An 11,765-nucleotide genomic window follows, 5' to 3' on the forward strand; every position below is an offset into this window, starting at 1 on the left:
TCTTTCTTTGCACAGTGTGTACATGACAACACACTGATGTTCATTGATACAAATGTATCATCTTGATGAACAACAAACACTCATTCAACATTTTTCAAGTCAAAGTTTCATTAACATGTATGTTCTTAATTGGGTTCATTTAGAATAGCACTTTTGAATTGACATCTTGAAAAATTAAACTTCTCTAAAGTGTTGGATCTATGTTAAAACATTTATGACATCTCTGTCAACTCTGTCTATCATTTCAACTTGATTCTGGCATTTTTGTTTTTTTATCACTATGATTTGAGAAATTTTAAATACACTTTGAAATATACTTTTTATGTGCAAGGATGCACAATGTGTCATTTTTAAATTGATCAAAAATGACACGAAGACATTTTACAAAATATTTCTATATGAAATAAATGCTGTTCTTCTGAACTTGCTATTCATCATGAAAAAACAGACACTGTGATAATAATCAGAAAAAAAAACATTTTGAAATATATTCAAACAGAAAACAGTTGTTAAAAAATATTTCACAATATTATTTATTTATTTTTTTTTATCAGATAAATGCAGCCTTGGTGAATATAAATAAAGAATGTTACAAATACCTAACTTTTGAACAGTATATATATTATTTTATCAAAACAAGCACAAACACACTTATCAATTAAAACATTTTAAAGAATATATATTTCATATTATTTGGACAGTATGCATATTTGTACTGTAAATAAAACTATGTAAACATCAATCTGATGCTGTTCTGTTTAATTTTACTTCAGTATTAAAGCAGCTCATTCATGCTTGTGTATGGTATTGTGTTATTTGGCTTATATTAATGAAAAAGACCTTAAGAACTTAGTCTACATCATACAGGTATATTTCAGTTATTGCATTCAACAAATAAGACAGTTTTAAAGCATCATACAGTACAAAAGAAGAGCACAACGGAAGGAAATCAATGCATACAACTAGTTTAACTTGCTGCTTTAATTTAATGCCTACAGTCATTCAGTCAGGGATGACTGCACAAAAAGTGCAAACTAATAAAAACATAAAAGGTTACGAAACAATAAACAGTTAAAGTTTAGGCATTTGTTCATGCAACACTGAAAATATTTACCTTTTTTAAATAATGTATTAAACCTGCTGAGATACAAGGAGGAGCTGAAATAAAATTCACAGTTTGGGAAACTGGTGAATATTCATGTAAGCTCCACCCACTGAAACTGAAAATCTTAGAAACCAAATATCTTGTAACCGGTCAAGCATATCTGGGTTAACACAGCGCTGGTTATCATACTAGATACAATTGAGTGTGTTGAAAGTTCTGCTATAATGCTACTCTAAGCATTCGCTCGGCGGCTGCTTTGAGACACTTGTTGCATGCTGAATCAATATTAGAATATCATATTAATAAATACTGGATGGCTTGTGTTTCTGAATGGCATGCAATTCATTTTAAAATATATTGTATGATGAATAAAATGCTGTATTAGCCTACTATTACTGCAAATTAAGTTGCATCTGATTCTTGACAAAATAGTGTTGTTTCTGATGCATGGTAAAAACATGGTAAATCAAGAAAACGAGTACAGTAACAGTGTTGAGCTATATGATTAGTTTTCTGTTCGTATAAATGTATACAGTTGGTCACGGGTCGGTAAACATTCTTGGAAACATTTGAACTAAACAAATGAACACAAATTAACTAAATATATAACACAGTTTTAGTGTTTTAAAGGGTTAGTTCATCTTCGGAAAACAAATTAAGATATTTTTAATGTAATTCAAGAGGGTTTTTTTTTTTTATCCTCGATTTCAAGGTCCAGAAAGGTATTAAAAACATCTTTAAAATAGTCCACATGACTACAGTGGTTCAACCTTAACGTTATGAAGTGATGAGAATGCTTTTGTGCACAAAAACAAAACAAAAATAACAACTTTATTCAATAATATCTTCTCTTCTTTGTCTTAAATTCATTTTTTGTGAAACTCCTAACATATATTTCTGGATCTCATTCTATATGTTGGTGCATAATTGCATATGATTATTTTTTTTGTGAATCTCTTTATTTGTGGATTATAATCTATTTATTTGGAATAACAGAACAATTCTATCTCCATATAAGTTACTGCTGTGTAGTAAGACCAGATCTGCCAAAATCAAAAATAATTCATATAGAACATTGTTGCTTTCACTCGATCTTCAACCAGAAGGAGCTGGATTAATGGTCTCAATGTTCACCAACAGTGTACCACATTTGTTTTTAGTATGACGCAGTAGAGAACCTGAGAGAGTTAAACTCTTCCCACACTGATCACGTATGCGGCTTTTTTCCAGTGTGGATCTTCTCATGTCTTTTCAGGTTTCCTGACTGCCTGAATCTCTTATCACAGTGTGAACACTTGTAAGGTTTTTCTCCAGTGTGAATTTTCTGGTGCTGTTTCAGTACGGCATCTGTAAAAAAGGTCTTCCCACAGTCAAAGCACATGTGATTCTTCACACCGGTGTGACTTTTCTGGTGTATTTTTAAAGTACCCATCTGAGTAAAACTCTTTCCACACAAAGAACATGTGTAAGGCTTCTCCTTTGTGTGAACTTTCAGGTGGATCTTCAGGGATGATGATGAAAAATATGATTTACCACATTGATCACAGTTAAATGGTCTTTCTCCAGAGTGAGAACGCAGATGTAATTTTAGAGTGTTAGAATGTGTGAAACTCTTCCCGCACTGATCACACGTGTACGGCTTCACTCCAGTGTGGATTTTCATGTGTGACTTAAGGGTTCCTTTTTCTTTAAAACTTTTCCCGCACTGATCACATGTGAAAGGCCTCTCTCCAGTGTGGGTCCTCTCATGTGTTTTCAGATTTCCTGACAGATTGAATCTCTTATCACAGTACGAACACTTGTAAGGTTTTTCTCCAGTGTGAATTCTTTGGTGCTGTTTCAATATGTCAGATCTAGTAAAGGTCTTCCCACAATCAAAGCACATATGATCCTTCACACCACAGTGTGTTTTCTGGTGTATTTTAAAATAACCCCGCTTTGAGTAACTCTTTCCACACAAAGAACACAGGTAAGGCTTCTCCTTTGTATGGACTTTCAGGTGGTCCTTCAGGTGATCTGCCCTATTAAATGTTTTACCACATTGATCACATTTAAATGGTCTTTTTCCAGAGTGAGAGCACAGATGTAGTTTAGGACAGTTTGCTTGTGCAAAATTCTTCCCGCATTGATCACATGTGTGCGGTTTCTCCCCAGCATGGATCATCTCATGTCTTTTCAGATGTTGTGACTGACTGAATCTCTTGTCACATTGTGAACACTTGTAAGGTTTTTCTCCAGTGTGAATCCTCTGGTGCCGATTCAATACAGCTGCTGTGGCAAAAGCACTCCCACACTGATCACATGTGTGCGGCTTCTCTCTACTATGAGTTCTCATGTGACATTTAAGATTTTGTTTGTATGAGAATCTTTTTCCACACAGAGGGCAGATGATATTTTTGATGGCTCTTCTATCTACACATTTACTTTCAGTCTGTGAGCAAGTTTCTGCAGTTTTGACATGATATTTATCCTCCACTTCATTCAGTTCTTCACTCTCCTCATTTTCTTCCATCAGGTCTAAAATGAAAGAAACAGATATGTAATTTGAAGTCATAAAACGCATAAAAAATAGCAAAGACAGAAATGTGAAGGTCAAGGATATTTGCTACAATTTCTGTACAAAATAATTGGTGTGTTTTTAAAATGTATTAATTATTTGCAATTTAATCTCTTCCAACCCTAGCAACTACCTGATTTGTAATAGCAAATTAGTGTTAAAAAAGTTCTCATTACCATACATGTAATGAAGGTGTCACATATGAATCAGTAATGACTTTATTGAAAAAAGGACATTATTAAAGGTGCCCTAGAATTGAAATTGAATTTACCTTGGCATCAGGGCTTGACAATAACTTTTTTTGCTCACCAACCTCTGTGGCTAGTGGTTTTCCAAAGTTACTAGCCACTCAGCATTTTCACTGGCCACAATTTTGCTGTTGAAAAATTACATTTTATATGATTAAAGTTGACTTTGACATGCTAAAATTACTTGATTTTAAGTCATTTTACTTGATTAGCTAGATTTAAAACCCTTTGAAACTTTCAAATGCAGACTGACCACCAAAATCAAGACGAGCTATATGTACGGGTGGGCAAGGGGTGAGTAAAATGACAATAACAGTAACAACAAAAGTTATTTTTTTAAGGCTATATAAAAAGAACAAAGAAGCAAATTAGCAAATTACAAATACAATAGTAAATTAAATAGCCTAAACTCTTTTTCAGATACAGTAAGTTTATTTAACATTTATTTAACATCTTTTGTTGTTTGATTAACATTAATGACAGACAGGTATTTAATTGGGCTGCTGAATGCATGTAATATACTGACACATATCCAGTTTTTACCAACCTGTTTACATCCACTTAAGCCATAACCGACTGTATTCAAACGAGATACTCCACACAATGGACATTTTGACATCTGTGTGTGTGCATGCGTATATTTGACTCAAAGAGATCTGATCGCGCATGCGCGACAGAGAGAGAGTGCTTTTGTTGTGTGTTATTTAACGCGATCACTGCAAATTAATCGATAATGAATTATGATTGGATTGTAATTTTGTGCGACGACGAGCTTGGCTACCTTTGATTAGGCTGTAGGCTGAAATTATATTCAACCTGCCAAAGTGGCTAGTGGGAGTGGCTGTCTTACCTGCTGAAATCTACCCGCATTTGGTGGGTAGGCGGATGTTAATGTCAAGCTCTGCTTGGCATAGTTAAATAATTAAGAGTTCAGTACATGGAAATGACATACAGTGAGTCTCAAATACCATTGTTTCCTCCTTCTTATGTAAATTTGATTTGTGCAAAAGAAGAACAGGCGAATCTCAACATAACGCCGACTGTTATGCAACAGTCAGGATCATTAATATGTTACGCCCCCAATATTTGCATATGCCAGCCCATGTTCAAGGCATTAGACAAGTCAGTATTAACGTCTGGAGCAGCAGAGACGAATCATCAGACTTTATGCAGGTAAGCAAGCAAGGACAATAGCAAAAAATGGCAGATGGAGCAATAATAACTGACATAATCCATGATATCATGATATTTTTAGTGATATTTGTAAACTGTCTTTCTAAATGTTTTGTTAGCATGTTGCTAATGTACTGTTAAATGTGGTTAAAGATACCATCGATTCTTACTGTATTCACGGAGACAAGACTGTCGTTATTTTCATTATTTAACACTTGCAGTCTGTATAATTCATAAACACAACTTCATTCTTTATAAATCTCTCCAACAGTGTGTAACGTTAGCTTTAGCCACAGCCTAGCTACTATCAAACTCATTCAGAATTAAATGTAAACATCCAAATAAATACTATATACTATATCTGATATGCTGCATGACGAACACTTTGTAAAGATCCATTTTGAGGGTTATATTAGCTGTGTGAACTTTGTTTATGCAATGTATTATAGAGGCGCGAGCTCGGGGGCGGGAAGCGCTGAATTGGTGCATTTCTAATGATGCCCCAAAATAGGCAGTGACAAAATTTAATAATAAAAAAATCCATGGGGTATTTTGAGCTGAAACTTTACAGACACATTCAGGGGACACCTTAGACTTAGAATACATCTTGCGAAAAAGGGTTCTAGGGCACCTTTAAAACATAATGTGCATGTGCTATTTGCTAAATACTTAAGGAGCTGTTATTGTTAATTTGAGGGTAAACACAGAGTAAAGAATCACACCAAGAATGATAGGTTAACTATAAAGTTTAAAAAATCTTTCTAAATTTAAAAGAATAGCATCGTCCACAACTATAATGATAACTGTAAAGCGGCTGCAGCAGGACCATTGGATGCAGTAGAAATTAATGAAACAGGACAACTGAAATAACTTTAGACAAGGAACAAGATAAACCCAGGCACATGAACATAAAGCTGAAACAAATGCACACGATACAACCATATAGTGATGGGACGGTTGATACCGGGGCTCCGATGCTCCGACAGTTTTCAAAGCACTATTGTTTCACACACTGTACCGATGGTTGTATCGAAATGACAATACCACGTGATTGATGACATTTGAAGCTTCGAACGCCATACAAAATATAAGGGTTAAACAGCTCACCCAAAATATTTTTTTCATACATCATTGTATATTTTATATTATGGATCAATATGTGAATCCGTTGACCAGGTTAAACATGACACGAGTTGTGGTCTCATTGTCACAAAGTAATTTAGATGAGATAACATCAGATTAGAACTGATCCAAGACAAGCGTGATTCCGTATGTCACAGACTTCCAAAGCTTTGTTTGGTCATGTGCTTTTTCGAACCGTAGCTCTGCGATGATTTAGACATGGTGGAGAAAACAAGTCTGACCTCCATCTAATCTTTTTTTACAGTCTATGATCTGCACTATGTTAAAAGCTTCGAGTAATGAACCGTTTTTCGGCACAATTTGATGAGAGCCTCAGATGCTTCAGAATGCCTTGGTTTCCCATCACTACAACCATATAATGGCAATGCTAGATAAGAAACATGAGAAACACTGGGGTGTTTATACACAAGAGGTGATTGGCAAACAAGACACGCTAGGGAACAATCAAGAACTAATCAACAAGAAAAACTATAAAGGACTACAAAACGTGACACAAGACAGGAAATAACACAAACGTCCTTACATCAGACAGGGGAACACAGGCTGGGATCATGACAGAGGAACAATATTCTAGAATTAACTTTTTCAGGTGATAAATGATTAAAACATTGACAATCTATCAGAATTCACCAGACTTCATAGAGCTCAAGAATTTAAAGCAAAAGATGACGAAACTGCAGCACATGACTATAATAAAAAGAACTTTATCATGCATTGGTGTAAACGATAATGTTATCGTTATAGGTATCTATTCTGTCATTATTTATACTACTTGAACTTCATATTGTACAAAATATGTATGCATTTAATTGTATTTATTTGTTTTTTCTTTTTTTTTTTTTTAATTCTTTAATGTTCTGCAGAAGAAGATTTTCATACAGATTTGTAATGACATGAGGGAGAGTAGATGAAGTCGAGATTTTTTTACTTCGTCAAAGTTGGTTTTATATTCGCACATTCGGACATCAGTATTCAATAGTCTTGTTAATCACACTACATTGGACATTCAGTGGACATTCACAAGTAAATATGCCATTAAAACAATACTTGCCTATTTTGATCGACTGTGAAAAATGTTGTAAGTTGACAATCGTTGGTTGTCAATATCATGTCGCTGCTTAAAATTCGCAAACATTAATTTATTGCACATTTATTGGAAAGTCTGAATTTATCAGAAGTCCGAATGTGCGAATATAAAACCAACTTTAACCAAGTGATTTTTTTGTGCTTGAACAATCCCTTTAACTACTGCATTTCATTACAGACAGCGAGGTTGCAGACAATACAATCAGCTGTGCCATTATTTATTTTAATAAAATGTACCTGTACTTTTGACACTGAACTAGTTTTTAGATCACTTACTTTAGGTTTTACATGGGCATTTTTCTACTGAGCATATTTTAACTTTGGCTTCAATCAATTTCCATATGAAAGTATCTCACGTTTATAAAGGCCTAATGACTGGATAGGCTCCGTTATACTAACTGACAGTCTGTTGAACTGCTTTAAGTTTTATAACCTTCATGTTTCACAGCATCATCATTGATGAAGAACCAAGAATAAACTCTAACCTCTCTGTTCTTCAGTATCTTCTTGTTTCACTCTGAATGGTTCTGGATCAGTCTTGTACTCGCTGTAATCTTCAATAAACTCCATCTTTACAGGTTTCTGCTCTTCCTCATAGTCTGAATGCATGTTTTTTACTTTGATCGTTTATTTATTTTATTATTATTATATTAAAACTGATTCGTGATGCTTCAAAAACGCTGCAAATCTTTTGTTTTGAAACGGCAGTTCGGAACGCGTCTCTTCGTCTTCTTCGTCTTCTTCAATGTTTTTGGCTTCTTGGTAAGCGCATTTCCGCCACTCACTGGTCTGGAGTGTAGAGCGAACATTGCAATAGTTGAGTAGCTAATACATGGATCAGTCAGTTGAGAAAAAACGTCAGTTGTGGTTTCTGATTTCTTACTGCTAATTCTTCACGGACCAGGGAAACACTGTAAGGCTGGTTTCCCTACATGAGGCTGCAGGATTGCCGAATGACTTAAACACTTTCAGCATGTAAAATCCCAGTTCATCCATTATTTCCTCAAAAAAAAAAAAAAAATTTAAGTGAAAACGCATTACAATTTTCAAGAGTCTCCTTTCTGAGTTTATTACATGGAATATAAAATTACTCCTGTCACACCACTGACATTTAACTGTTTTCCTCATCATCAATTTTAGTCATAAAACTTACTAAAACTTTTTTCATTTTGTCTTTTATCTTCAGTATGGACATATGCAAAGATATAATTTATTAAAGAAATATAGGCTACCACAATTAAAGTAACCCAATTAATAAAAATAAAATACAATGGCAAGCACATTCAAATATCATATCTTATATATTACAAACACAGTTTCTAGAAAAACATATTTAGTACTGTGTATTACTAAATCTGAGAAACATTATCACTCAGGCTGGCATTATCACTTTCAGCAGCATTTCAGCAGCTAGGACTTGTGGGTAGGGAAGAGCACATGGCCCTTCGCACCATCTGACACAATGTCACTGAGTTGAAGGGACAGTCGATCGATTTGCTACTTTCCACATAGTCAAGTCCAAAGGAGGAGTACAGCCTCACAAATGTGTTTATTGCTCCTCTCCTTACGTTAACTGAGCAAACTTATCCCATCCAGAGGCTCCAGTGATGCTATTACCACCTCAGAGGGATTCCTCTTCCAACCTTTGACAAGGTTCAGCCCCTTCTCCTAATTGGGTCTGACTACCCAAACCTGCCAAGGAGCCCATCAGATTAGGCAGCTGTACGTACATAGCTCGGTTGGGTTCTCCAGGGACCAGATGGATTTCTGCCACATCAGGTATATTCACCACAGTGCTTATTTACTTCCCTTACACCAACATGTTTTCCAACATGTTGAACGACTGTGGCAACTGGATGTCCTCCCATACTGCAGTGAAAAGCTGGTAACATGATCAAAACAGGATCAAGCGGCTGTGAATATGCTGGAGACCAGAACACGATGTGTGGAAGTTAATGGTATCTGGCGTTCTAATGTACCTTCAGTCATCCAGCACTGACCTTCCACAGCTCGTTCAGAGAGCAGCATTGAACTGTGGTTGCAGCAGTATAATTTGGATCCTCTGGAACCAGCTCTGGGCTTTATGTGACACTGTCTAGAAGACCATTTGGGCTACCAGCATCGTGCAATGGTAAAGCACCCCCCAACAATGAGACATTTATAAGACCTTGGTGTCACAATATGACCCCCTAGGGTTTATCATTCCCTTTACCACACCAGAAGCTCTGTGCCAAACCAAGGAATTATGATGATCCAAACCTTCCCACAGACTTGCTAGAGAAGTGGAATAGGTGGGAGGAGAAGTTGCCCAACCTTCGCAAGATCAAGCTTCCCAGATGCTACATCCCTTCCAACTTTGATGTGGAAACATCAAAATTTAGCTTGCATGTGTTCAGTGATGCATCAGAAGTGGATCGTGGATTACCTCCTTATTGAGCAGCATGGAGAGATCCATATCTCCTTTGTCATGGCCTGCTCTAGGGTAGCACCCGAACGGCAGCTGCCAATGCCACGTCTCGAACTATACACGGCTCTGACCAGTGACCAGCTTGCCAATTTCCTCAGCCAGGAACTGACCATCGCCATAGAGAATGTGACATTATGGACTGACTCTACTACTGTCCTGACATGAATACAGTCAGAGTCTTGTAGGTATAAAGTTTTTGTTGGGACAAGAGTGGCAGAAATCCAAGAGTTGACCGAGCTTCACTCATGGTGGTATGTAGATTCCTCCAATAACCCGGCGGATGATATTACTAGAGGGAGCAAACTTACAGAGCTGGCAAACCCAGGTGGATGGAGTCAAAGTCCAAAATTCTTTCGTGAACCACTAGATCGCTAGCCCCTTGATAGAGGCCCAAGCTGACATATCAGAGAAAAGGAAAGTTGTCTTTTGTGGTCTGGTTGGGAATGATAAAAGTTCTGCAATTCCTGATGAATCCCACTATACTTCCTGGAGAGACTTGGTTGATGCTACTTACCAGTTTCTTCACGGGGCGGCTACCCAAAACATGAGCACACAACACCCTGAATACCAGAGTGCGGAAGGACTCATATTGAGTCGATGTCAGGAGGAGACCTTCCCAGAGGAGCTTAGAGCCCTGAAGGCAGCGAAACCTGTGCCTGTTTCCAGCCGTCTGAACACATTTGCACCAGAGTTGGATTGCACACTGAGACTGATCCGTGTGGGAGGAAGACTGCGGAAACTGGATGGCTTAAGTCAAATTGAGATCCACCCATTGGTTTTAAACCTGCACCATACTAAACCTCTTACAAAGCACTTTAATGAACGCTTTCTCCATCCAGGATCTGACAGGGTTTTCGCTGAACTCCGTCGCCACTACTGGATCCTGAGAGGCAGACAAGCAGTAAGGCAACATCAGAGAGATTGTGTGGAGTGCCAGAAGTGGAGAGCCAAGCCAACTGTGCCTTTCATGGCTGACTTACCTTTAGATTGTCTGCGACTGTACCAACAGCCCTTTTTCTCAACTGGAGTTGACTGCTTTGGGCCCTTCATTGTGAAGATTGGCTGTCACGCTGAAAAGCGATGGGGAGTCATCTTTAAGTGCTTGACAAACAGATGCATTCACGTTGACCTCCTAAACAGCATTGATACGGATGCATTTTTGTTGCCACTTAGATGATTTACAGCCCACAAAGGAACCCCATTCAAAATTTTCTCGAATCAGGGGACCAATTTCCAAGGAGCTGTGACCAAGCTGAGGGAAGCCTTCAAAGTAATGGAACAGAAACTGCAAGAGTTGTTGGTTAGTTACCAGATTAACTTTAGGATGAATCCTCCCACCACACCACACTTCGAAGGCGCATTGGAAAGGGAGATCAGATCAGTAAAGTCTGCCATGCAGGTAGTTGTTGGTAGCCAGGTGGTCCCAGAGGAAGTACTATGCACAGTACTGATTGAAGTAGAGGGCATCCTCAACAGCAAGCCATTGGGATATGTCTCATCCGATGTGGCAGACATAGACCCGGTTACCCGTAACATGCTGCTCATGGGGCGCTGAGACTCCTCACTCCCCCAGGTAATCTACACTCCTGAACCGCTATCCAGGCGCCACTGGCATCACTCTCAAACCATTGTGGATCACTTCTGGTCATACTACACACAACATTACCTCCCAAGCCCCCAGACTCTCCAGAAGTGGCAGTGAGAAACCCAAGATTTAACTGAGAACATGGTGGTGGTGATGATTATGGATCCGCAGCTTCCCAGAGCCCATTGGCCAGCTGGTTGGGTTGTCAAGCTCATACCCAGTGCTGATTGACACATTAGATCAGCTCAAATCAAGGTCAGCGATCGCTTATACATACGACCTGTGGCCAATCTCGTCAGACTTCCGGATGGAGGTGACACTGACCCCAAGGACTAGGGAATCAGCTATGCTAATCTTGGGGCAGCTGTTCTAAACGTTAGTTGACGTTAGTTCCCACTATT

General features: G+C 37.8%; 1 protein-coding gene across 1 annotated transcript; it reads right to left on the reverse strand.

Moving 5' to 3' along the window:
• Positions 1-569: 569 nt before the first annotated feature.
• Positions 570-8,040, reverse strand: LOC137027907 (zinc finger protein 431-like). Its single transcript, XM_067396527.1, has 3 exons — positions 7,798-8,040; positions 3,934-4,038; positions 570-3,622 (listed from the first exon to the last, which is right to left on the reverse strand). The coding sequence occupies exon 3, from the start codon at positions 3,615-3,617 to the stop codon at positions 2,313-2,315; it is 1,305 nt and encodes a 434-aa protein (XP_067252628.1). The 5' UTR covers positions 3,618-3,622; positions 3,934-4,038; positions 7,798-8,040; the 3' UTR covers positions 570-2,312.
• Positions 8,041-11,765: the final 3,725 nt, after the last annotated feature.

This window comes from Chanodichthys erythropterus, chromosome 10 (assembly GCF_024489055.1).
Source record: "Chanodichthys erythropterus isolate Z2021 chromosome 10, ASM2448905v1, whole genome shotgun sequence".
Taxonomy (NCBI): domain Eukaryota; kingdom Metazoa; phylum Chordata; class Actinopteri; order Cypriniformes; family Xenocyprididae; genus Chanodichthys; species Chanodichthys erythropterus.

What these genes read in the sequence shown, in the direction of transcription:
- LOC137027907 (XM_067396527.1), bottom strand. Translation starts at nt 3,617, where the DNA reads ATGGAAGAAAATGAGGAGAGTGAAGAACTGAATGAAGTGGAGGATAAA.